Below are 27,712 nucleotides of genomic sequence, written 5' to 3' on the forward strand. Positions count from 1 at the left end.
ATAGTTAACGTTTTGTCAAAATAAATCATATTTTGATATGACACCTTTTCGTGTACGTTTTTGTACTGTTAACGCCGATTAACGATCATCGCTTAATTACTATTTGCTGCCATCATGTGGTCAGCCATGGTATCATCACGATTGCTATGGTGACATGTCCGCGTCTTGTAGCCTTGGCAACCGTACAATAAAGCGCCACTTCACCGTGAACAACTATGGAGTCCTGCATCAAAAGTCTCATGAAAGAACAAATTGTCAGCTGACGCAACAAAGAAAAAAAAAGAAGCAACATTTCAATTACAAGCGATACCACATCAAGAGACCTGGATATGTTTTCATGAGTTTAAATTGTGGCTGCAATCATTTGGTATGTATGCCAACCCTTAATATTCAACGTACCGAGGCTATCCAGAAGCACATTTTTACCTTTAAATTAGGATAAGTTCTCACGTGTTAAGAGGAGATTTCATATATTTACATCTATTCACAACATGTATTTCTGTGCAGGTTTTCCCCGACGACAGGCTTTTCTGGGGGGGGGGGGGGGTCAACGGTTTTAAAGGAAGCAGTATTTCTCTGCAGATGGGTTTAGAGTTTGGACATTGTCCTTTCTGACTTTCCCTGGTAGTACAGTAGCTTTTCGCCTTGTTTACCAGTGAGTTAGACTAACAAAATACTTTTTCTTATCTAAAAGAGGAAAACGGCAAAAAAAGTGTTTATATTCTATTTCACGTAATTTACAACTTGCTAGACAACGGGTAACACTTTAATGTACTAGCGTCCATAGGTTCGTATGAGCTCATGTCTTGCACGGATATCCAACTTGGTTAACAAGCTTCGCCTCAAGTTTTGATTTGTTTGCCAATAATTTAATATCTTAATCAGTTCCAATTAGGTACTTAAAAAAAGCTCAGACATGAGGTAAGAACCGAAGTCTGTCGTACGTCCTATTCGTTAGCATTGTGTTATTATTATTATTGGAGTAGCATGATTTCTAATAATAATAATACATCAGATTTATATAGCACTTTTCTAAATACTCGGAAGACGTTTTACAACCTTTAATTTTCTTTGTGCAATGCTCCATTCAGTGACATCGAGGTCTGCATGGCAGCTGTGGTCGCCCAACCCGTCCACTACTTCGGGCTCCGGACAGGTGTGACAAATAATTTGTTTTTCATCGATGAGCAAACAGTCATCTACCCCTGTGGAAACAACTGTGTGCGGTATAACATTGACCAGAGATGGCAGACGTTCATCCCAGGTAGGCTTCTAGATTGACCCCCCTCCTGTATGTGTGTCAGCCCTGTGATGGCCTAGAGGCCTGTCCAGGGTGTCTGTCTCCCTGCCTGCCACCCAATGACAGCTGGGATAAGCGGTTTAGATAATGGATGGATGGATTTGTTTCATCACCAGCTGCATGGGTGATAAACATGTCAATAATGGATGGAGGTGGGGGTGTTCAAAAAGTCTAACTTAAGTGTATTCAGTGAAAGCAAGAAAGAGAAAACAAGCTCACAGTGGCTACTAGATATTTTTAAGCCTGAAATATCCAATTATTTGACTATTCTTCCACTAAATATTTGGAATATCATAAACAATAGGTGGCCATAATGGTCAAATGGCTTGGTTTGCGTAGCATGTCCTGCACACAGAATAAAAAGGTCCGCTTTTTTTGAGGGAAAAAAAAGACCCAATCCAGCTGACTACAAACCTTTCCTTGTGTTTTGCAAGGCATATTTTAACATGGTTCTTGTTGCATTAACAGACATATTGATTGTGATTTCCTCTTTTGCTGCCCTATCAGGCACAGAGAAAAGTCAAAACATGCAAGCGCTTGCCATCAGTGCCAACCGGCGCTACTTAGCGGTGTCAGAAAATGACGAGAAGGCAACCATCACTGTGTATGACCTGCAGCATGAGCCAGGCAGAAAGAGGAAGATCCTAAGCGGAGGAGATATTCCCACACAGGAGTTTGTATGCATGGCTTTTTCCCATAATTCCAAGTACCTGATTGGCCAAGCAGGTGGCCCAGAATGGACACTGATCTTCTGGTTGTGGGAAAAACAGAAAGTCATGGCCACAGTCACAACCAGTGGGTCAACAAACTCTGTCACTCAGGTAAAAGAGGTATTGTGATTTACCAATGCAGACACTTTACAAGTTATGTTATGCATACATGTTCCACAGATATAATCACGGGCATATTTCCATTGGACTCAAAGCATCTGAATAAACTTTTTTCTTTTTGCAAAAACCCAAAACTGACCAAAAAGACTATTACTACTGAAATACCAAAAGTGTCATGGGTGTCCATTCTATACAACACTGCCAACCTTGTAATCAACACCCACTCCAGATGATAATTTGTGTACAAAAGGGACTGTGAGCTGCAAACATTACTACGTGATTTTAACTATGTTGTTATCAGGTCAGCTTCAATCCCTATGACAACACTCAAATCTGTGTGAGTGGTGCTGGTGTGTTTAAGCTGTTCCGCTACTCAGAGGGTGCCCTGAAGTTGGGACACTCGAGGGTGGAGTCTATAAATGTACTTTGCCATGCCTGGATGACAGAGGAGCAGGTAATCGCCGGTACAGACACAGGCAGGCTGCTTGTGTTTGAGTCTGGAGACCTGCGTAGGGAGATAAACATTACTACCAAGCCAGTGCCACAGGATACTCACAGGTAAGAGGTTGAGTTATTAAGTCACAAAAATTGCTCATGTAGAGAATGTTTTAAACACTCATTGATGTTATTCCAAGGCTGGTTCAGGGTTCAAATGTGAAGATTTGAAGATTGGAATATAAAAATGGATTCAAATTAGTTTTGAGTAATTGATTTGTTGTTGCTTTTGTAATGTAACATATATTTGGTATAATACTGGGTCTGACTTTTACTAGATCTAATGACCAATCAAAAAACAAACAAACAAACAAAAAGTTATGTGAAAAAAAATTGCAATTTGGGACAACCCAAAAAAAAAATTCCAGAGAAGTAAGAAAGGTAAACAGGCGTAAAGAAAAGATATCCCAGCTAACTGTACTTTTTATGCAAAGCATCAATGCCACAGGAATGCGTGCCTGGCTTAACTTTCCCCGTTTTATGTCACTGCACAGGCAAGTAGAGAAGAAGACAACAGAAGACATCATGGTGGAGGGAGGCAGGTCCAAACCTTGTATCACAGCTATTATATCCTACTGCATGGGCTTTGCATGCTCCATGGGCCCTGGCGCTATCTATCTATTTAACAAGACTGAGGAGAAGGACAGTTATATGCAGACAAAAGAGATCCGGGTAAATCCATCCATTATCCAAACCACTTATCCTGCTCAGGGTCGCAGGGGATGCTTAGAGTAGTTAAACTAAAGGGGTCTATGTGCATAGCATACATGTAATATTCAGTATGCGTGTGTTCATGTGTATGTCTGTGCATTCATGTCAGATTCCCACAGACCCTTGTAGCTTTGAGCCAAGCCATGCCGAGCACCAGGAGATCACCACCATGTGTATCTGCCCATCAGAGGAGATTCTGGCCATCAGTACGGATGGAGGACAGCTCTACAGCATCAACCTGTCGTCTGCTGATATGAGCAAGGTAGCAAAAGCAATCCAAAGGACACTGATATGGCTGGCTAACCACGAAAGGAAAAAACTAGATTTGGTTAAATACTTTGATTCCTTGCTTTCTTCTTTCTTTTTTAAATTTCTCCTTGTGAACTGTAACCCCCCCCCCTATCTTTCTGACCTAATTTTCTCCCTCCTGTCTGTCCCTCTTCCTTATACCATCATTCTTTTAGTAAAAACTGTTACAGCATCAATTAACTCCAAGAGCTTTCAAGCCATACCAGCTTAGTGGTCAATTTTAACATGCATTTTTTCTTAATAATGTCCAATAGATGGAGCAAGCACGTTTTGATTTTCTGGCCCAGTCCTTCCACTCCAAGCCCATCACGGGCCTTTCCATCTGTATGTGTAAACCTCTCATTGCCACAAGCTCCTTGGACCACTCTGTCCGCATTTGGAACTTTGAGACAAAGTAAGAAAATGCTTGGGCCTCAAGTGTTTTATATGTAGAGAGAATAATTGCTATGTTGTCTAAGCAGTATTGTGTTGTAATGACTTAATTTTGTCATGGAATTTTTGGTACTGCCACAATGTTCTCAACTTTAACTGATTGCATAGCACAGCACAATGGGGTAGTTTCTAGCACTGGCCAGCAGGAGGCAGGACTGGTCAGATGAGTTTCTGTGCCTTAAGTGAATTAAGCAATGTTCCACCAATATTATCCTATTTAACCTGTTAAAACCTTTAGCAATTCAGTCTTTAGTCTATAAACGTAACTGCATTTCAAAGCAACATTAATCTATGGTCAGTGGCTATAATGCATCTTTCTTCTTGATTTAATGCAATTTGTATACATGATTAATAAGGGCAGGCAGGTGTAGATGTGATCCATGGGCAACATTATGGTATAAAATATTTTTTTTGTTGCCTCTGCCTCTAGTGTGCTAGAGCTCTACAAGACGTTTGAGGAGGAGGCCCACAGTGTGGCTCTTCACCCATCCGGACTCTTTGTCCTGGTGGGTTTCTCCGACAAGCTCCGGCTGATGAACCTGCTCGTTGACGACATTTGCACTTTCAAGGAGTTCACTGTCCATGGCTGCCCAGAGGTAGGGGGAAGCACATGGATGCTTTGTTACCATGTTGTGAGAAAACTGAGAGTTCAGTGCAGCTGCTACAAGCGATGCATTTTTCTCTCCCTCTTTTCATTTACCTAGTGTTCATTCAGCCACGGTGGTCACTTGTTTGCTGCTGTCAACAGGAACATCATCCATATTTACTCTGTCACCACATTCGAGAACATCCTCAATCTGAAAGGCCATGACGGAAAGGTGAGCCAGACATAATGACTCCCCCCTCAGAAATGTATAAATCACAACGCGGTGAACTCATACAATAGAACTGACCAAAAGTTTATCTTACAGTAATGAGAAGTGTTTGACTAAAAAGTGGCTTCTCACACCAAATGTGTGAAACATTAATGAAATCCAAAGTTCTCTCCAAGTAAATATGTATGTCTAAAGGATAATTGTTATAAGGCTACAAACTAAAATCCAGATCTATTCCTCCAAAAGAAAGACTAAACAAATAGGAGAAGAAAAAGCAACAGAACATTTTGATAAGGGCAAGTAAGGTATAAAAGCGAAGCAAATAAAAATCCAGCATGGTAGGAGGCTGAAGATCAATCAGAATGTCTCAGGGTGAAGGCGTCCAGGTAGCATAGCGGTCTATTCCATTGTCTACCAACAGGGGGATCGCCAGTTCATATCCTCGCGTTATCTCCGGCTTGGTTGGGCGTCCCTACATACACAATGCGCTACATGCACTAGGCTATGTGACGTAGTTCTGCTTCGAAATAGTACTGCTTGTACGTTTCCGCTCCCTTTGTTTACATCGCGCTGGCGCCGAGCTAGCTAGCTAGCATGACAGCTTGCTCATCATCATGAGAGTCTATCCAGAAAAAGTTCAAGACCGAACATTTTCAAAAACAACAAAATAAATACTCTTGACCATTGCTGTGTCCCACTTTGTTGGGCTAGCTCCAAGTTTAACGGCATATTAAGTTTCCATGGCTTTCCAATCCTGACCTGAGAAGACAGTGGCTGGTAAAAATACGCCGGGATCATTTCCCCATCACCTCTCACACTAAGGTCTGTAGCAGACACTTCTCCACTGATCAGCTCATCGAGCCAACACCGCTTGATGGTCGAAGAAGGCTTGTTAAGGGTGCTGTACCGACGCTCTTTGAATGGAATGGCTATACTGTTGAGACACCACGGCGCAGTGTGTGGGAGAGAGCAAAATGGCCCGTTGATCCAGTCCCTCCTGAGGAGCAACACAATAGCACAAGGGATCACGACTACTGCTCTGTCCCTGAACTGTCTGTACTGGAGATGTCCTTGTCATCTGTAGAAGACAAAGACAAAGAAGCGAGAGTTTGGGTTACAGCGGTTTGCAGGCTCTGACGCCGACATCCGATTCGATACCAGGTAACTTTAGGTCCAAGTTGTATGTAACTGTTAGTCTAACGTTAGCTAACTGTTTGACATCAACCATTAACACTAGACATAAATTAAATTATAAAAATCCTGTCGTCAGTGTAGCCTAATGTTTGTTTACTTTTGTCATTGGGAACCCTGTGCTCCATCCACGAGTTATACTGTGTGTCCGCTGACAGTGTTTCTATATATTTAGCGATGATGCGATTAGTGGTTAAAATAGTCTACACATACAAACACCCTATCCGAATGTTGATTTGGGTAACATACGAGATGACTGGATACTTGTTACAATTAACATTATTTCGGTGACTGTACATGATTTTATTGAGTGTTAATTAATAGCCTGAAATTATGTTTTTTTGTGAATATATTTGCAAGCTATGACCACCTGATGGCATTTTGGTTTTTGATTGAGCCTTCAATTTATAAAATGGTCCGGGTCCCAAGAGCCAAATCAGCTGCCAAGATGAATGAAGTGGTCACACAGGCAGTGGTTGCTTACTTATTAATAGTTGTTTTCTTACCTTCGTAATTGTGAATGTAGGATGCAGCATACAACCTAAAGCCCTTGTCCAATTTGCCGGTTGGTGTTGGTGTTGTTTGCTGGCATGTTCTGTGGACATCTGTTATTTTGAGCTTTGGGAGCTCCTGCAAAAAACGGGTGTAAAACAGCGCCATCGATAGACCGGAAACACACAAGCAGTATTAGGTAGAATGCGGAAATCATTGTGCAAAGAGCGCATTGGCCGTGTCTGCAGGTGGGAAGCCGGATGTGGGTATGTGTCCTGGTCGCTGCACTAACGCATCCTCTGGTTGGTCGGGACGTCTGTTCACGGGGGGGGGGGGGGGGGGGCTGGTGGCAATAGCGTGATCCTCCCACGTGCTACGTCCCCCTGGCGAAACTCCTCACTGTCAGGGGAAAAGAAGCGGCTGGCGACTCCACATGTATCAGAGGAAGTATGTGGTAGTCTGCAGACCTCCCTGGATTGGTAGAGGGGGTGGAGCAGCGACCGGGACGGCTCGGAAAATAGGATCATGGCCAAGCATGATTGGGGAGAAAATGGGGGGGAAATCCAAAAAAAAAATAAAATGTCTCGGGTGCCTTGGTTACCTGCTTTTGCTGCTGTGGTTTTGTTCTTGTACTAGGTGGGGGCCATTGCGTGGACTCCAGACGACAGTCGGTTGGTGTCGTGTGGGATGGATGGCGCTGTGTATAAGTGGGACACCCGGAGCAGTAAGTTGGAGACGGCATGCGTCCTCAAATCCTGCAGCTACACGGGTGTTGCCATCTCCACAGACATCAGGAACATCTTCGCTATTGGAACAGATCACACCCTGAAGGAGATCCAAGACTGTCAGGTCAGTAGGAAGGACAAACTACTTTGCCTGTCCTTTCTTTTTCCATTTTTCTTTACCGTATAATGACTGAGACAGTATGCAAGCTTAAATCACTAGAAATCATGGAAATTAAGAGCTGCTAAGAGTGTTTTCACATCTATTTTTCATTGGCTTTGAGCTGAATTGGGGAATAAGTTGTTACATAAGCGCTATATAAGTTTAATTTGTTATTATTAATTCATTATTACATGATTGCATTTTCTGATTGGTGAGGTTTGTTTCACACTGCAGAATTTCAAGTAATCCATAATTCAGCGCAAATTAATATTTACATTACAAGCCACATGAAAGAAGTAGTTTAAAAATTGTCTGAGTTTACGAATTATCACATTGGTAATTATCCTTTGTTTTGCCTACATCTGTTAAGTAGGAACAGAATGCCGAATTTCAATGAGAACTGTGTTTATTCAGGGGCGTCCGAGTAGCGCGGCGGTCTATTCCGTTTCATACCAACATGGAGGTCGCCGTTTCGAATCCCCGTGTTACCCTCAGCTTGGTCGGGCGTCCCTACAGCCAAAATTGGCCGTGTCTGTGGGTGGGAAGCTGGATGTGGGTATGTGTCCTGGTCGCTGCACTAGCGCCTCCTCTGGTCAGTCTGGCCCCCTTTTCGGGGGGGGGGGCTGCAGGGAATAGCGTGATCCTCCCATGCGCTACGTCCCCCTGGCGAAACTCCTCACTGTCAGGTGAAAAGAAGCGGCTGGCGACTCCACATGTAGCAGAGGAGGCATGTGGTAGTCTGCAGCCCTCCCCGGATCAGCTGAGCGGGTGGAGCAGCGACCGGGATGGCTCGGAAGAGTGGGGTAATTGACACCAGTGACAATTGGGGAGAAAAAAGGGAGAACCCCCCCCCCCCAAAAAAAGAACTGTGTTTATTCAGAGGAGATAATACACCAATGTTCTATTCATTCTTCCAGCCAGAATAGAGAAGCTTGTTTGACCAATAGTTCACAACATGTTTTACCCATAACACACAGTGTTTCCCATTGTCGGGCTGCATCCAGATCTGATCCCTTTCTCATTCCAAACAAACCGTTCCAGAGTTCTCTTAGTGATGCACCAAGGCCAACTCCATCACCTGGCCATGGTCCAATGTGTTTTGACCACACCAAAGTAGGGACTACTGTGTTTTTACCTGCTTATACACACCACACTAAGGGGTAAATTGCTCTGGGGTTCAAAATAAATGCTTTTTTATTAACTAGATGTGAGAGCACCCTAAAATGAAAGGGAGCACTCTGCGCCGTGACAGTATTATTGTGACCATAGAACAAGTGACAAGTGTCAAGAAATTAATTAAATCAGAGCCAAAGTGAGAATGAGAGAAAAAAAAAATTGTTTTTTTTTTCCCAGTCATTTATCTGAAAAAAGTTGTTCCATTACATCATCGGGACTTGATGGGTTACACTGGTTACTGAGAGTATGTTTTTAATTAGCTGATGTTGTCAGACAGAAAATGACATCCTAGCAATTGACCATAGTTTAGGGTAATGCTGCTTTGAAATGTGGTTCAGTTCCAGTGAGTAAAAACTGAATTGCTTGGACCTTAAATAGTTGCCAGGCTTCTCGGTGTTTTTAATCTGTTTTACAAGGGTGTATATCCCTTTCCTTAGGATGCTTATATGCTGTATGAGGACATGCAACGTCACAGAGACACAGTTGAGAATCGGTCACCAGTTAAGTTGGAATCCATTGCTATAAAAAAAGAGGAGATGCACTCCAAACCAACAAACCCACCTGCTATATACTCTGTCAGTCAATGCATAGTGCTTTGGTACAGACAGAATACACAAAAATTAGTCTAGATAAAACACACAAACCAAAAATTAAACAAAATTATTACAAACCTTCACAGCTAATGTGTTTGTGTATGTGAGTGCATGTTTATTATATGCAAGCAAGTAGATCAGATCATCAGAGCTTTCCTTATTTTCAGCTCTTCTGAAGATGTTCATTCCAACATTGTGAAGCTAAGCCTAAATCCAGTGTGTGTCTTGGAGCATCCTTCTAACGACTCTGCCCTGGGTGTCCTTTCTTTTACAGATCCTGAGGGAGGTCTCATCTGATGATGTGGCCTACACCAGCATCACCATGTCTCACTCTGGTAGGGTCATCTTCACCGGGACCTGTAGTGGTACCATCAGGGTAATCAAATACCCCTTACCCATTCACAGGGACTGGATCGAGTACCAGTGCCATTGTGGTCCCATCACCAAGGTTGGTCTTGAAGGTGATACTTAACAGCAGATTTTGTTAGATTTTAATTAATTTATTATTAAATATTTGCCAGATAACACAGTAGGTTAGAACCAAGACATAACACTATGGCTTGGTGATGAAAGGACAAGGTTCAGCTGTTGTTTAATGTACGTTGGCGTAACGTCACACGTTTTCAATACGAGGCTGTGGCCATGTTGGAGGACTTACATGGTTGAAAATGACGAGTGACGATGTAAACATGAAACTAATGCTATCAGCATATGCAGATAAACTCAAAGGAGATATGAAAAATTGCTACCAAGAGAAGATAAAAAAGATTGGACTAGAGCCACTGCTCATTCCTGCTCAAAAGTTCAGTCCAGAATGTCTACAACCAGTTGAGACTTGTGACATTGTTTCATATCTTGTTTTGAACACAAGCTTTTACTCAAAAAATCAGTTCAAAGCATTTCGAAGCTGTGAAGCCTACAATCACATGGTTTCTGGATTTATTAACCCTTGTGTAGTGATCATATTTCTGTTACACAGCCAGTGTTCGTGGGTCTGGTGACCCGCTGCACTTTTCAACATAATCAAACAATTTTATATTAAAATGCTCAACAGATGTTTACTTCATCCCAGTTACAAGCAATATAAACAGCAAATATGGTTAATATTTGCCCTTTACCTTTGTTATATCACATTTATGAATTAAAGTGCTACTCGTTTTTTGTTTAATAAAATGTAATAAAAAAAGAAAATTCAACAAATTTACAAATGAAGCAAGGTTTTTCATAACCATTGGTTTATATTTATTTGAACTTCTTTAGAAATTTAACCCATTCAGGTCATTTTACATAACACAAGCTGAACACATACAGTAACCATGTCAGTCTAGAAAAAACATCAGCCCCATTGAACACATTGCCTTTTCATACTAGCCTATACAACACATCAGGGGCAGAGTTTTACTGTGTGTGTGTTGCATATGTACTTCTTGCACTTGATGCATGCCTATTGTGTTTTTCTGTCCATCTTGGATCCACACACTTCACAGCGCTTCTTTTTGTTGCTGCAGGCCGTAACCTAGAATAATGAAAAGATCAGGAATTTTACACACCTCTCCCTCTCTCGCTCTCTTGCTCTCTCTCTCTTTCGCAAGGCCAGTGTCAGACATATACTGCAACAGCATCACACACTTACTTCAGGCTCTGCAGATGGTGGTTCTGTAGGTTGGGTGGATGGGGCACCAGTATTCTCCTGAATCCTCCTCATGGTGGCTGCAGAGGCTGGGGTTCTTGGAACATGTTGTCTTCTCTGGATTTGAGGTCTCACCAGTGCCTTTCCCAGTTCCACAAGAAAGAGACGTCTCCTCTGGAGCTTCCCTCTGTTCCACTGTGGGTTCAGTGCCATCCAGATCACAAAGGCGTTGTACACTGAGGTGTCCAACATGTCAAAAAATATAACCAGTGGCCAGCGTAGGGTCCTCCTTTTGCAGCTGTATGCAGTCACCAGCTTGTCCATAGTGTCCACCCCGCCTTTTGTGGCATTATAGTCCATGATGATCTCTGGCTTCTGATGCTCCAGGTCACAGATTCTCCCATCCCTGTGCAGTGTACTCATTAGTACCACATTCTTGCCTTTCTTTGGCACATACGATACCAGGGACGTGTCAGCTGTGTATATGAACTTGGAGGACTTGACAGCCCTGTTCTTTGTGGTCAGCAGTTGAGGTGGGAGCTCAGTCTTGTTTTTTCGTATCGTTCCCACCATGGTCAGCTTCCTCTTTAGGAGCTCCTGTCCCAGCTTGTGCGAGGTAAAAAAATTGTCGCATGTGATGTTGTGTCCACTGAGTCCCTGAGTCATGCCCAGTACAACTCTCATTCCTTGATTTTTCTCAGGGGCTCCTCCATCAGGTTTCCCTGTGTAGACTTGTAAGTTCCAGGCATATGAGGAAATGGCATCACAGGCAGCCCATATCTTTATACCATATTTTACAGGTTTAGATGGTATATAGTGCCTAAAGGGGCAGCGGCCCCTAAATGGCATCAGCTGCTCATCAATGGTGACATTAGGCCCAGGGTTGTAAAACAGGGGGAGGCGGTGCACCCACGTGTCCCACACTGTCCTGATGGCAGCTAGCTTGTCTCTCTGCCGTCGAGCTGGTCTGTCGTCTTGGTTATCAAAGCGGATAATCCTGGAAATTATGCGGAAGTTTTCCAGAGACATTGTTGCCCGGAAAAGTTCTCTGCCAGTTTCTGCATCCCACAGAGATTCTGTGGCTTCCCCTTTGGACCTGAAAACTCCAGCAAGGATAAGAACCCCAAAGTAGGCATGTAAATGTGTTTGGTCCATCTCCTTCCACCTCTCTCTAAAAACACGCCTTCCTTCTATATAAGTGCAATCCAGAATTATTTTCTGGATGGAATCTGGGATGAAAAGCTCAAAAGAAGATTTGATGTCTTGCACATGAGTAACTGCCATCCGTGTTGGGCCTGGTTGCATCCTTATCACATTGGCAGCCATGCGGGGTGGCTCATTTCTTGGGCAAGAAGACCATTCAATTTCACCATTTTTTGACATCCATATTTCTTCACTTGCTAGCTGCTGGCGGGCTTGTTCTGGTCCTGGGGATGCCTGTGGACGGGCTGGTCCTGGGGATGCCTGCGTACGGGCTGGTCTTGAGGATGCCTGCTGTTGGGCTGGTCCTGTGGCTCGTCTTCATTTTGGAGCTAGCTGATGCTCAATCTCATCCTCTTCTTCAAAGTCACTGTCAGACTCTGAATTTTCAGAAATGTGATCCTCACATTCTGAAAGCTCTTCTCCTACATCATCATCAAAAGCTTCGCTCTCGTCCAAAATCATTTGCAAGGCCCTTTGAGCAGAGAATCTTTTGGCCATCTTGATCAGTTGTGATAAGGGACCACACTGGCAAAGCTATATTCATTGTGTCCAGCCCTCAATTTACAGCTGGGAAAGAGTAATAAAGATTCCCACAAGACAGAGGGTAAAATGTGCGGGGAATGTGAGATCAGAGGGTGTTGGTGCTTGAATTTTACAACAATGTTGCAACCTTGTGCGGGAACGGCAGGTGCACAAAACTCACATACACTCACGCACACACACACACACACACACACACACACACACACACACACACACACACACACACACACACACACACACACACACACACACACACACACACACACACACACATATATATACTAACACCAGGCCCAGACAGGGGGAGGACAGAGTGAAGATACACAGGACCGACAATTCCCACCCTTGTATTAGCCCTGGGTCCAGTGGACCCGAACATCCTGTATGTAATATAAATGTGTAGGGGGGTGTACGGTGGGTGGTCATTGAAAATGTGATCTGATATATGTTCTTCACAGAAAATGAGCCAAGGCCAATGAGTTTGAGTTTGAAAAAATAATTAATCGTATCATTTTTCTTTTGATAAAACATGGAAATGGGTCCCACTCACCCCAACAGAATACAATTAAAAGTGTTCTTGGTTGTATTATAAACAAGACATATGTTTTGGTTGCAAAAGTTAGGCATTTTCAATGGACGAATGATCCACTTGTCCAGATGTGGATCATAAGTGAAGATGGTGTAGTTCTTTTTGCCCACTGCACTGGTTGTATGGCCGGATTGGGCGAATGTTGCTCGCACATAGCAAGTGTCTTGTTTTATGTAGAAGTGTGGATACGACTTAATGGCAAACTATCATGCACTCAAGTGAAATGTACATGGCTTTTGCCTTCATATGTCAAGCACGTTGATTATGCAGAGGTAAATGCCATTCGTTTTAAATCTGTGAGAAAAAAAACCAAAACAAAACTGAAGGGTTGGTTTATTGCCTCAATAAACCAATTACTCTTTCCACATGAATCCGCACGCTGGCAATGTTTCTAGTTTTCTCGGCATCAATTGGATCAAGCTGACTCTTTCCTTTTGTGAATCCAGGAATATTCAATTTTGCCTGGTAATAATTAATACCCTTGTGGCGGACACTAGGGGCTATGCCTCTCACCCAGCCTTCAATTGCAAATCCTCTATCAGCAAGAACCATGTCACCAGGTAAAATATTTTTCAAAAATCCACAATTTTCCATATTGCATTTGTCTGATGCCCTGCCACCCCAGGCTTTACTCACAAAGGAAATACTTCCTTGTGGAGTTATACCAATAAGAATTTAGACAGTGTTGTGATGCTTGTAACTGGAAAACATCTGTGCCCTGGCGAGGAGGTTTGTGGGTCTATCAATAAACACTTCAAAGCAATCTATAATAACAGTGGCTTTTAGGCTAAAAGCACCCACAAAACATCTGGGCATTGATTTTTGAATGTCCTCATTCTTGCCAGACTATGAGAGGTGATAATCTGGCGCCCATTGCTTCAATCCAGGCACTAATAACTTTTGAAACAACTGGCCTTGATACAGAACATTGATAAGCAAGGTCCGGATGTGGGACATTCAAGCATAACTTCATTAGGACCATCACAAATTCCTGAAATTTTGTTAAAATTGCTGGTTAACATAAAACTTGTGGTGCCACAAAATCAAAATTGTATTTAAAACCTCAAAAGAATGAAGACAAGTGTAGAATTTAACCTTAGCGTCATCCTTACAAAGTGCTTCTTCGTCAAGAATCCTAACTGGTGCTCCCTGATTTTGAAACAAGAAGCTAAATTCATCTGTAGATGTGGCTGCATATTTTGTAAGGGTAGCTCTTCCAGAAGATCAGTTAGTTATTCCATCAAATTGTTTGGAAATATCATTCTGCTTAAAGATGTCTCTAATTGAAAAGCTTGTTTCACTTGGTTTTTGAAGCCTTTGCTTACACTCTTACCACATTTTCTTTCTCAGCAGCCTGCTTTCGTCGTTCAGTTGCTCTATCACTTCAGGCCTGCATTTCATCTCTTTTTTCGTTCTGGGTTTCAAATTTGTCATGTCCAAGTTTTAAGCTTGGTACCCAGTCAGGATTCCATTTATCCCATGGCTGTGCAGCTGCTCCACTCAAAAAGTGCTCACCACAAACACGATCATTTTTCAAAAATTTTTCTGTTACGCCATCTCGACTGATAGCAGCAAGCCATAGCCTACGTCACTCACAGTTTTTCGGCTTGTTCTCCTTGGTGCGTAATGATTTTTGGAACACAAAAAAATGGCAAGTGTTTACATTTATCGCTATTATTACCACATTTGTAAATTAAACAAAATGAAGGCATGTCTGATTACGAAGATGGCGATTTTGCTGCTAAAATGCAATTAGCTCACAGCGTTCTTATCCTCCAACATGGCCAACAATAAATTTTTGGTGACTTTTGGTCACGTATTTGAACACACACTATAGCCTTCCTGAGTTGGGGCATGTGGGTTTTAAGATCACCCAAAGTATGTCTGTTTTTTGGCTAATGCTGACTTGCTGAGATATTGCTGATATTACCTTAGCTGAGATATGGAAGCATACTGAGACTGTCTAGTTCACTGGCCATTTATTTGTGTGTGTGTGTGTGTGTGTGTGTGCGTGCGCGCGTGCATGCGTGTGTGAGCGAGTGCACTTACTCTGGTATTACTCCCTTTTCAAGATCTAAGGTGGTCTAACCCTATCTAAGGTGCAATAATGCTAAGCACATTTTACATGACATACACTCTTGGCCGTGATATGATTACTATTTAGCACTCCATGATGCCTGTTAAAAACATTCACATTTATCTGCTAATTACTGACTCTTGTAAGAGGCTTTCAATAAAAGTGTCTGCTAAATGAGTAAATATTATTGTACCTGCTATGCATGTGACTGGTCAGCAAAAGCAGTTTCCAGTTAAATATTTTGTTCAGCACAGTGATGCACACTGATACGTTTTAAAGAGCAAAGCAGTTTTTTTGTGTAGGCAGCTTGTCCTTTTGATGTCAAACACTCCATACATTGACAAAGGCTGATAGAAGACCTAGATCAGATTTCAAGTGGTACTGGTGAATCTGTCTGTCCTTAGATGGTGGTCACGTATGACGACCGCTTTCTGGTCACAGTGTCTGAAGATGGCTCCCTGTCAGTGTGGAAGATTGTGGACAAGGAGGGCCGTGGACTCCAAAGAGACAAGGAGATGGTCTATACTGAGGAGATCCTCATCACCAAGTCTGACCTGGAGGAGATGGTGTGTGTGTGTGTGTGTGTGTGTGTGTGTGTGTGTGTGTGTGTGTGTGTGTGTGTGTGTGTGTGTGTGTGTGTGTGTGTGTGTGTGTGTGTGTGTGTGTGTGTGTGTGTGTGTTTTTGACATGATAACATATTGCATAGACAGCCTTAATTCTAAACAGATAGCTCAGGAGCCTGTGTTCCTACCTATCTGTCTGTATGTTGGTATGTTGTTCTCGCAGAACCAGAACCTGTTGGAGCTGAAGACACAGGTGGAGGCGCTCAAGATGGAGAATGAATACCAGCTCCACCTTAAGGATATGAACTACAGGGAGACAATCAAGGACATCTCTGAGAAGTTCAACCAGCAGTTGGAATCCATCAAAACCAAGACCCAGGTTTACCTGTTATCTGTAGTACAGTTCTGCTCCAAAAAAAATACCAATTAATACCAGCATCAGGGCAACAAAAAAAACAAAAAAGAGTAGCAGTGTTGACTGAAAAAGGGCATGCCTCCATTATGCTTGTTTTCACTCTCAGTGGCACAAAGTTTTATAATTACTCTGGGCTGTAAATTGAACTTTCATTTTCTATTATCAATGCATGAATAGTATAAGGGGGTAGGACTAGAAAGGTTCCCAACTTCTTTTCGAACATTATCAGTACTATTTGAGTTGCTTATTTGTCGCTTATATGTTGTCGATGATTTTGTTTACTTGCTTTTATTGCTTATATGTTTTCTTTAACATGTTCAGTAAAATTGATTGATTGATTACTTGCAGAGTAACATATTTTTGTACTAAGTACTTTCTACTGGCCACTTCCGCAAAACATAAACCTTGTCCAAACTTATCGAGACAGATCACCAAGATTGTTCAGATACATTCAGACACATGGTTTGTATGGTTGAAGACCTTAATTCTCTATTCTTCTGTTGGACTCTAATACTAGGTCATGAAGGCAGAGAAGGAGAAACAGGAACTTGCTCACCTTGCAGCCATTACTGAGCTTACCAAGAAACACAACAAAGAACTACAGGATTTAGGTAAGGAGTGATGTCAACAGAGGCAGTTTACAGAGAGCACTTTAACATGGATACATTCTACAGCTTGGAAATAATAATGATTTAGTGTCTGTCTGTCTCTTCTAACTTTGTCCATCCATTTATCTCTATATGTCTTTCTGTCTGACTGTCCATGTATTTATTGATCTCTGTGACCCATCACTTGTTTACTAACACACCCATGTGAAGAGTCATCCAGCTGCCAGAAGCTCATGCTAGATAATGAGAAGTATCAGAAGCTTCAAAATAAATGTCAAAGCATGCAGCAGGACTATGAGAAGCAGTTGACATCTATAGAGGAGAGCAAGGGTCGTGCCCTGGATGAGCTCACCCACTTCTATGACGCCAAGTTGCAGGAGAAGATTCAATTCTTTAGCCAGGTCAGTCCAGTCCCATGAGCCAGATCACATTGATCTTCTGGGATACTATCACTGGTCTCCCTTTGATTGAAAGCAAAAAAGATGAGCCCCTAAAGGGAATGGTCCAATCACAGCATTGGCGGAGGCAGGGCAATTTCAAAGTGGGAGATTTACAACTAGTTCTCTGTTGCTGTTGTTGTTTACTACTCTGCTGCATCATGTCTTAACTTCATAACCCCCTTGAATCAATTTCCAAAGTTGTGATTGGAATTGTCTACTTCTTGGATGGGTCTGCACTTCTGAAATCACTCCCAGCAAGAGGAGTCAAATCTCATGAGAAATTAATGTGATGGAAATGGGAAATCATAGTATGGAGGGGATGGACTTTATGGAGAGTGATGTTACAGCAGGAGTGCGCGCATACATATTCAAACCTGGTCCCATTTTGTTCCATTAATTATGTAGTGCCAGGATAAGGCGAGGCAGTCGGTGCAAGAGTTTGATGAGCTGAACAGACAGATTGAGGAGGTTGGTGACCAGGAGATCCTCAACCTCCAGGTCAATTATGAGAAGGAGCTTCACACAGAAAGAGATACCAATCAGAGCCTGAAAGAAGAAGCAGGCACCCTGAAGCAAAAGGTACTTTTTTATTGTTTTTTTTGTTTTATTTATTTTCTCTTTTATTAAAGTAACAATCTCCAAGATTCTCACTAAAATAAATGTCCATTAAATTACTGTCTTTTGGGCATCCGGGTGGCGAAGCAGTCTATTCTGTTGCCTACCAACACGAGGATCGGCAGTTTGAATCCCCGTGTTGCCTCCAACTTGGTCGGGCGTCCCTACAGTCACAATTGGCTGTGTCTGCGGGTGGAAAGCCAGATATGGGTATGTGTCCTGGTCGCTGCACTAGTGTCTCCTCTGGTCAGTCGGGGCCCCTGTTCGGGGGGGAGGGGGAACTGGGGGGGTGGGAATAGCGGGATCCTCCCACGCGCTACGTCCCCCTGGCGAAACTCCTCACTGTCAAATAAAAAGAAGCAGCTGGTGACTCCACATGTATCGAAGGAGGCGTGTGGTAGTCTGCAGACCTCCTCGGATCAGCAGAGGGGGTGGAGCAGCAACTGGGACAGCTCAGAAGAGTGGGGTAATTGGCCAAGCACAATTTGGGGAAAAAATGGGGGGAAAACATTACTATCTTTCACCAAACAAGGTGTCGCAAAGACAATTCAGCCTATTGACCACTGTTGCATTTGCACAAAAATGTGTCTCTGATGATATTCCTGCCGGAAATCTGAAGCGTTGCAAAGGTAATAATCGGTTTTATGTCACCCAGCAGTGGTTATTCTAGCAACGAGGATGGGTAGAACAAACATTATGTTCTACCCATCAAAACCACTAACCACTGGTTAGTGGTTTTGAAACATCTTCTGGAAAGTATATGCCAAAAAAGAGCGCAACCAGTGTGGGAAGATGGCAGCATGAATTCACATTCACAGCAGCTTCACCCAGTACCAGTGTGGGAAGATGGCGGCGCAAATTCATATTTGTGGTGGCCTCACCCAGTACCGTCGATGCAGTGTCTTTGTCCATGTCTGCGTCTAAGTTTTGTCTTTGTTTGATGGCTGGGAGAGCTGTCACTGGATTGGCTGTGAGAGCTTGGTCTGCTGCATTGTGGGCCCAGGGACCGCGGCCTTGCCCGGAGCTGCACGCGAGGAGGTAACATTGAGGGCGGTCTGACCGGACATGGAAGCGGGGCACATTAAGCTAACTGCTAGCCCATGCAGACCGGCCGTTCCGATAACACCGAGGGCGGTCTGGCAGCAACCTCACCTAGTATTGACTGTGGTGTTTTTGATGTCGTCGTGTGGAGTGCGGGGAGGTGTGTCAAGGGTGTCTGACTGAGAGAGCTGGCGCTGGATAGGCTGGGAGGGCTTGGTCTGCTGTGTCTGCTTGCCACAGGGACCACGGCCCCTGCCTGGAGATGCGCCTGAGGAAGAAACACGGAGGGCGGTCTGACAGGACGTGTAATCGGGGCAGGCTAGGCTAACTGCTAGCCCATGAAGACCGGCAGTTCCAACAGTCATCCTGGCTGGTGTTTGTTCCCTTGGACAGTGATTTTTTTTAGTTTGGATATATGTGTTAGTTTGAATATGCGTGTTTTTCTAGTTCTTGAATGTGTTTTTGTCTGTATGTTGCACTGCTCAAGGCTGGATTACGGACCTGGCATGCCAGACGAGTGCCCTGGGGCCCCGGACCATGAGGGGCCCCAAAAGGTAAGGGGTATTGTGTTCGCATATGGTAGGGATCCCCAGTCATACCCTACAAGGCACGTTTGTTCCAACCCTGCGTTGCGATTCAGGGCCCAAGCTAGTCTCTATTGATGCGGTGACCCCAAGCCACAGTTTCTACTGATGCAGGGCCCCAAGCTACAAAGTCTCTATTGATGCAGGGCCACAAGCTACAGTCTGTACTGATGCAGGGCCCCAAGCTACAAAGTCTCTATTGATGCAAGGGCCCCAAGCTACAGTCTCTACTGATGCAGGGCCCCAAGCTACAAAGTCTCTATTGATACGGGGCCCCAAGCTACAATTTCTATTGATGCGGGGTCCAAGCCACAGTCACTATCGATGCAGGGTCCAAGCTACAGTCTCTATTGATGCGGGGCCCCTAGCTACAGTCACTATTGATGCGGGGTCCAAGCTACAGTCTATATTGCTGTAAGGCCCCAAGCTATGGTATACACATTTGTATAGTTAAACGAATGTGCTGGCTAGAATGCCCATACTGAAAAATAATTAAACAGTTTTACTAGAATATGCTCATATTTCACTAAATTATTTGCTCTGAAACAAACATTTATTTCCTGTTGGTAAGCCTTTGTAAGTGGGAAGAAGGCTTCACAATATGTTTGTGATGCTGTGAGCTGCTATTCTCATCTCTGTTTGTTTTGTGATTCAAAATTGTGTTGAACTTTGTAGTCTCCATCCAAATCCCATGCAGAACATACCATGTTGGGTATTTGCATTCGTTTTACATTTAACAATGTTTAGTGTTGTTTGCGTAGCCTATCTGACGGGGCGCGCAGGGAGGGGGGATGTGCGTGCCTCGGGGCCCCCTGGTGGGTTAATCTGGCCATGGCACTGCTGTGGGATTGGGGAAACGGCATTTCGTTCCATTTTATATGCGCAAATACTTGTATTTAAAACGACAAATAAAGTGTTCCTGATTCCTGATACTCTACATAGAGATTATGAAACAATTTGTCCCCCCCCTCAAATAAATCAGCAGAATTGTTCCTGTCTCGCTACCTCTTTGAGTCAATGACCTCACCTTCTCTCATTTATTTCTTTCAATGCGTTACACAAAAACAATATCAAAAAATTTTTTTTGAATTTTTTTGCCCCGTTTTCTCCCCAATTGTACTTGGCCAGTTACCCCACTCTTCCAAGCCATCCCGGTTGCTGCTCTACTCCCTCTGCCGATCCGGGGAGGGCTGCAGTCTACTACATGCCTCCTCCGATACATGTGGAGTCCAGCTGCTTCTTTTCACCTGACAGTGAGGAGTTTCACCAAGGGGATGCGTGGGAGGATCACGCTATTCCCCAGTTCCTCCTCCCCCTCTGAACAGGTGCCCCAACCGACCAGAGGACGTGCTAGCGCTGCAACCAGGACACATACCCACATCCAGCTTCCCACCCGCAGACACTGACAATTTTGTAGGGATGCCCGACCAAGCCGGAGGTAACACAAGGATTTGAACCAGCGATCCCCCCGGTTGGTAGGCAATGGAATAGACCGCTACGCTACCCGGACTCCCCAGCCACACACACTTTAAATCTCTCTCTCACTCACTCTCTCACCTTTTCCCTCTATCACTCTCTCACTTTTTTTTCGCCTTTCCGTTCTCTCTCTTTGAATAACAGCTTGGAAGCCTGCAGAAGGAGATTAGCAATAAATGTACAAAAAAAGAGAGGCTAGAGCAAGAGCAGCAGAAGCTACATGGAGTAATCAGTTCGGTGGAGAAGGACATCATGGGTCTGCAGAGGGCCATCTCTGAACGGGACGAGATCATCCAAAACAAGGTAAACCAGATCAGTGGTTGTTAAATGGGGGATCCCAACCCACACAGAAAGCTGTCAGGGGGTTTGAGGCATTATGACAAAATACACAGACTCCTTACATGGAAATGTATTTATAATATGATGACTGGAAAAATAAAAGAGAAAACCTGCAGCAACTGTCCATTCCACAAAATTTAAAGGATAGGTTCACTTTTTTAAATAAAGACCTCAACAAAATGTTATCAGGTGTCATTTAGATTTGTACAGAGAAACACATCACTGATCGCTTCAGTATTGAGAAACGTATTACTTTACTGAGTCGTCTCGCTGTGCTTCAACACAGTCCAATGGGACAATCTACACTACTACTACTACTACTACTACTCCCAGCTGCTCCCATTAGGGGTCGCCACAGCAGATCATCCGTTTCCATCTCTTCCTGTCCTCTACATCTTCCTCTGTCTCGCCAACCACCTGCATGTCCTCCCTCACTACATCCATAAACCTCCTCTTTGGCCTTCCTCTTTTCCTCTTCCCTGGCAGCTCCATCTTCAGTACCCTTCTCCCAATATACCCAGCATCTCTCCTCCACACATGCCCAATCTATGGGAACAATCTATTAAGCCTTCAAAATGATTACATACCTTTATTTTGAAAATTGAAAGCAAACAATCATTCATGCGTATTTTAATGTGTGTGTGTGTTTGTTTGTTTTTTTGATAGATGCAAACCAGGCTTTCTATCAAATTAGAAGGACTTTATTTTGCACTTCCCTAAGCATATTTTCATAACTAAATCCATGCATGTTACTAGAAGTATGTGACTGTACCTAACAGGACTTCCTGCTCTCAGGTGAACTGTAAAAAGTTATTCCAACTCAAACTGGATTTTGTTCCTATTCAAAACATATTCTGAATAAACATAGATGAATGGAGATTTGTGTGACTGTGCCTTTAGTTTCCTGTTTTCAATAAGAAGATCTATGTATCATGGTTTCTGAAAGCTATAACATCGCCCCATTGGACTGTGATCCCAGATTCAGCAAATTGATAAATGTCTCAACTCCAAAGTAATCAGTTTTGCCTGTATGATTCTAAACGATTCCCAAAATGCTTTAATGTGGTTTGTGTTGAAAAATAATGAACCTGTACTTAAGTGTTGAAGTAGAAGAGCTAATATTGTTTTTGTGACACAGGTAACTGTCTCACAAGTCTTACCCACATTGGATGTCAGTGTATGAGACAAAATCATGCCATCAGGTGTGAAATAGGAAACATTGATCCAAGGTGGTGATCGATGTGCTGGGACATGCCGTAATATGAAAACTAGGCCATACATAATGGATGCATTATGTATTAGGATGCCGTGATTGTGAATAACAAAGTGGGGGAGCTACAGTGTGTTACTGTAGAATAAAAATTTTTTTCCATGTCCCTACCCCCCCCACACACACACACACACAGGAACTCACAGTCTTCAACCTGAAGAGGAGGAATGGAGAGATGGAGAAGTTGATGTTTTTCTTGGATGACAACATCACAGAACTGAAGTATCAGATTGAGCAACAAGAGAACGAAATCAAAGAGATGAAGGAAATCATCGGGGAGGTAGTGTGTGTGTGTGTGTGTGTGTGTGTGTGTGTGTGTGTGTGTACCATGTTTTTCTACCCTATTGGGGACCAAATGTCCCCATTAGTATAGAAAAACCAGAAACCACTTACCTTGTGGGGCCATTTTATGGGGCCCCATAAGTAAAAGCGTCTATTTTAGGGTTAGGACTTGGTTTTAGTGTTAAGGTTAGAATTAGGGTTAGGTTAAGGTTAGGGTTAAGGGCTAGGAAATGAATATAGTCATTGAGGAGGCCCGACAGGTATAGATTTGCAAGTATGTGTGTGTGTGTGTGTGTGTGTGTGTGTGTGTGTGTGTGTGTGTGTGTGTGTTAGTCCATGCATGCCAGTGGGCATGGTCTCTAATCGTCACATACTCCTTGAGTTTATAAATTAATATACCTAACCACCCAAGTGAGACTGTCCACAATCTTACAGCACACTTTAAATATGCCAGATTACATTCGAGTTGGCTAAAACTATGAACTCTACAGATCATGTTAATCTACAAAGTCAGCTCCACCAAAACCAAAAGAACTGAGTATCCATCCATCCATCCATTATCCGAATTGCTTATCCTGTTGTCAGGGTCGCAGGGATGCTGGAGCCTATTCCAGCAGTCATTGGGCGGCAGGCAGGGAGACACCCTGGACAGGCCGCCAGGCCATCACACAGGGCCGACATACACATACACAGAATTGAGTAATAACTTTAAATTAAATAGTGTTTGTTCACTGCTAAAAATGTCTTATTAACAAAAAGAATGGGGAAATTTTTTTTTTTTTAAATCTGCCAAATCCTCCCCGCCCATTGATATATTTTCCCCTTGCTTTAAGAGACAAAATCAGTGGAGCAACCTTTGCAGACACCAACTTGATGCCCCAGAAGAATACTTATTAACGGGGTGGCAAACTCTATTTTTACATTTTTCCCCCTTTTTCCCCCAATTGTGTCCGGCCAACTACTCCATTCTTCAGAGCCATCCTGGTGACTGCTCCACCCCCTCTGTGATCCAGGGAGGGCTGCAGACTACCATATGCCTCCTCCGATACATGTGGAGTCACCAGCCGCTTCTTTTCACCTGACAGTGAGGAGTTTCACCAGAGGGATGTAGCGTGAGAGAGAGGATCACGCTATTCCCCCTCCCCCCCAAACAGGCAGCCTGACCAACCAGAGGAGGCAGTAGTGCAGTGATCAGGACACATACCCACATCCATCTCCCCACCCACAGTCACCGCCAATTTTGTCTGTAGGGACATCCGACAAGCCGGAGGTAACACAGGGATTCGAACCAGTGATCCCCATGTTGGTAGGCATTGAAATAGGCCGCTATGCTACCTGGACGCCCCTATTTTTACATTTTTTTTAAACTAAAAACATGTTTTAGAAGAGGCCTAGGGAACTAGAACTTATCAACTTCATGATAAATTCAGCAAAAAAATAAATGCTTCAAATGTCTTGTGATTTTTCTCACATCCAGAGGAAATCACACGTTTCAATCAACCCCCTCTGATTTACATAGTATGGGGGCATCAAAGATGCTGAGACCCATGTGACCTAGGTGACCTGTAAGGTCCAGCACATTTGAACAGGACTTACAATTTAAGATTAACAAGTTTTTGTGGTGTTGCGCCTTTAATGGGATGTATTGTATGCCTCTGTTCAGATGAAGACTGAGCTGAACCAATTCCACCAGAAGAGAACTCAGCTGGATCTGACCATCTCTAACATGAAGCTCAAGCTTGCGAGCACAGACAAGGAGAAGCAAAAGGAGATGCAGAGAGTGAGAGGAGAATACATGTCATGGATCTATATCACACAACAAAGGGCCCTGTTGTTTTATGTTATGTTAGCATATATTTCAAAATTATTGAAATGTGTCTGTGGTGGGTTTTCTCCAGGTGCTCCGGTTTCCCCTACCATCAAAAATACATGTATGTTAGGGTTAATTACTCCTCTCTGTGCCCCTGACCAAGCCATGGCAAGACAAACTGGAGTTGGTTCCTGGGCACTGCATGGCAGCTGCCCACTGCCCCCTAGCTACACAGCTAGGATGGGTTAAATGCAGAGAAGAATTTCCCCACGGGAATTAATAAAGTATATCAAAATCAAAAAAATCAAAAATCACCACTCTTTCCATATTATGACTTGTTATACAATATCCCCAATGGTGTTCCAAAACAGGGACTTACTTTGAGGTCCATAAAGTGTTAAACCTGTTCAATATCACACTACCTTGCCTGGGACCAGTGGTGATGTTTGTTACTCTTCTTTCCAGGTGAGCAATATGGAGGCCTATGTGCGCTGCTTTCAGGCAGACCTCCATAACACTAAAGCCTTCTTTGAAGAGCCCAAGAGACTCAAAGAACACCTAAAGAAGCTCTACAATCACTACATACCACCAGATGATGTGGTAAGTGGTAGACATCAGATCATTCGCTGACTGTACCTAGCTACAAGTTGATCCTATGCAGCTTGTGCCACCAGACACTATCACTGACTCAAAAATGAAAACAATCAGAATCAGAAATCATTTTATTGCCAAGTGCATTACATGCACTAGGAATTTAGCTTGGTTTGTTGGTACAGTGATGAGTGCAAGAAAAATACTCTTAAATAAAATGAGTATGCATGTGTGCACATACACACACATAAAACAGATCTAGAAAAATATAATATTAAAAAAGTAAGTAAAAGTAGTTTTATATACAGATCACAGTATTTACATGTGTGTATGTGGGAGAGTAGCTGTCAGTGGGGGACAGGGGGCCTGTTGATTAGTCTGACTGCAATAGGGAAGAAACTGTTCTTATAGCGTGAGGTTTTGGTCCTGATGGACCTCAGCCTCTTGCCAGAGGGCAGAGTCTCAAGAAGGTGGTGAGTGTGGGGGAGGGGCTGTCAGTGGGGGTCAGCGGGCCTGTTGATTAATCAGGGAGGGAGCTGTTGATTAGTCTGATGGCAACAGGAAAGAAACTTGTTGTTGCGTGAGGTTTTGGTCCTGATGGACCTCAGCCTCAGTGAAACCAGGATGGGAGCGGTCGGCAACAATCTTCCCTACCTGCCTTAATGTTCTGGAGGTGTGCAGGTCCTGGAGCAATGGGAGGTAAAATTAATACAAAGAAAGGAAAGGAAATAAAAACAGAAAGGAAAAATAATAATAGGAGAGTCTGAAAAGTGTGTGTGTGTTTGTGCATGGTGGCAAACTAAGGCAGAAAAGACAGTCGTAGAAGAAGACGTTTTGAGGGCGCATCATCGCCATCGCCAGATCCTGGAGAGGAAGCTGGCCACTGTGGAGGTGAAAATGGCCAGAGATGCGGAGGTTCAGAGGCGAGACCATGTCAGGATCATTAAGGTAGTTTTGATGTGTTTCAGAAGTCCCATTCTTACATACTCTGCAACCACCATTCAGCTCTTAACCATATTCCACCTTCATGATAAACAGTACTTGTGTCCGTCTTAGCTGATGGTCGAACTCCAAACACACAAGGTTAATATTAACAGGCCACACAACAAAGTCAAAATAAAACCAAAACATGAAGTAAAAATGGGGCACTTTTTTTCATAGAAAATGTTTAAATCCCCTTTGGGATGTCAGTAAATGAATGTCTAAGTACTTACAAAACCCATCAAAACAAAACGTGAAAAAAAACTCCTAAATAAATTTCTGAAATGCCATCCAATGCCTGAGACATAAAAATGCAGTGTTCATGAGAAGCCCTCCATGACACAGTGATGTCAAATTAGCATTCTGCTTCAATGCAAATTTAAGAGAGCTTCACAGAAAATTAATTATAATTTTTATGAGAGTAATCATGGTTGTCCTCTATTTTGTGTAGGAGAATGGTTCTCTGATCAAAGAAGTCAACGAGCTGCGGGTGGAGCTGCAGGTGGCAAGGGCTAAGCTCCACAATTATAAAATGCAGACAGTCAAGACCAAGATGTCAAAGCAACAGAGCTCTTCTGACTGTAATGGTGAGGAAATGCCAGCATTCACGGTGGATATATGTATATTCTTTGATTTGCAGCACAATTTCTCTTATAGGAAATTTATTCCTGTTGAGAACTAAATTCAACCCACTTATTTTTTTTTCTCAAGCATTTAAGAGCAAGACTGTTATGGGATCAGTGATGAAATCTGAGAATACCACAATCCTCACCAGGGATTTGATCTGGAATTTTAAAAAAAATGAAATAACTAACTGTAAACGATACTTCTAAAAAAATCTTTGCATTTTATGCTGAAAAAAAATTGGACCTTTGAGACGCTGATTACCTATTTTCTAAATATTTTCCAATCCTAACTCAAAACAAAACAAAAAAAATTTAACTTAAAATTTCACACCATCAAATCACTAATCTAATGCATAGGAAGAAGATTCCTCTTGTCTTCCGGTTTGAGGCTAGGACTTTGCCCCTCTTTTATTGGACTGTAACAGCAGCATTGAGCCATGAAATGAACTCCATAGCTTCCATAGCCTCCCCGCAAGGCTATGTAAAAATATTTTTGGGGACGGTTGGGCTTCACATAACAAAAGTTTTATCTCTGTGGCCACAGTGGAGTCTCCTAGAGACTCGGCGGGCAGCCAGGCAGCACAGAACGTGGAGGCTGAGCAGATAATTCATCTGCAGAGCTTGGAGATCCAGAGGCTGAGGCAAGAGATCCTTGGCCAGGGCCTCAACACCAGCCCCCCCTCCTCCATCATCAAGCTCCCTGCTCTCAACCCCGGAGCTCACCTCACTGTGTTCCACAGCACCACATGCGAGGGGACATTATAATTATTTAGTCACAAATAATGACAAAATTTTTTATT

General features: G+C 43.2%; 1 protein-coding gene across 1 annotated transcript; it reads left to right on the top strand.

Annotated features, from left to right (window-relative positions):
- The first annotated feature begins 1,107 nt into the window (after positions 1 to 1,107).
- LOC130124369 (cilia- and flagella-associated protein 57-like) lies at positions 1,108 to 27,677 on the top strand. Its single transcript, XM_056293826.1, has 22 exons — positions 1,108 to 1,264; positions 1,808 to 2,121; positions 2,432 to 2,688; positions 3,120 to 3,297; positions 3,446 to 3,598; positions 3,900 to 4,039; positions 4,508 to 4,673; positions 4,782 to 4,895; positions 7,212 to 7,424; positions 9,504 to 9,677; positions 15,676 to 15,837; positions 16,058 to 16,213; positions 16,767 to 16,860; positions 17,068 to 17,258; positions 17,703 to 17,876; positions 21,158 to 21,316; positions 22,759 to 22,902; positions 24,568 to 24,684; positions 25,180 to 25,314; positions 26,110 to 26,253; positions 26,738 to 26,873; positions 27,457 to 27,677. Exons 1-22 carry the CDS (start codon positions 1,108 to 1,110, stop codon positions 27,675 to 27,677), a joined length of 3,699 nt encoding a protein of 1,232 aa, XP_056149801.1.
- Positions 27,678 to 27,712: the final 35 nt, after the last annotated feature.

The sequence above is a fragment of the Lampris incognitus genome, chromosome 14, assembly GCF_029633865.1.
Source record: "Lampris incognitus isolate fLamInc1 chromosome 14, fLamInc1.hap2, whole genome shotgun sequence".
In the NCBI taxonomy this organism is placed as follows: domain Eukaryota; kingdom Metazoa; phylum Chordata; class Actinopteri; order Lampriformes; family Lampridae; genus Lampris; species Lampris incognitus.

What these genes read in the sequence shown, in the direction of transcription:
- LOC130124369 (XM_056293826.1), top strand. Translation starts at nt 1,108, where the DNA reads ATGGCAGCTGTGGTCGCCCAACCCGTCCACTACTTCGGGCTCCGGACA. An exon ending in CAACAAACTCTGTCACTCAG is followed by an intron (nt 2,122 to 2,431) that starts GTAAAAGAGGTA and finishes TGTTGTTATCAG; the next exon opens with GTCAGCTTCAATCCCTATGA. An exon ending in CAGGCACCCTGAAGCAAAAG is followed by an intron (nt 17,877 to 21,157) that starts GTACTTTTTTAT and finishes TTTGAATAACAG; the next exon opens with CTTGGAAGCCTGCAGAAGGA.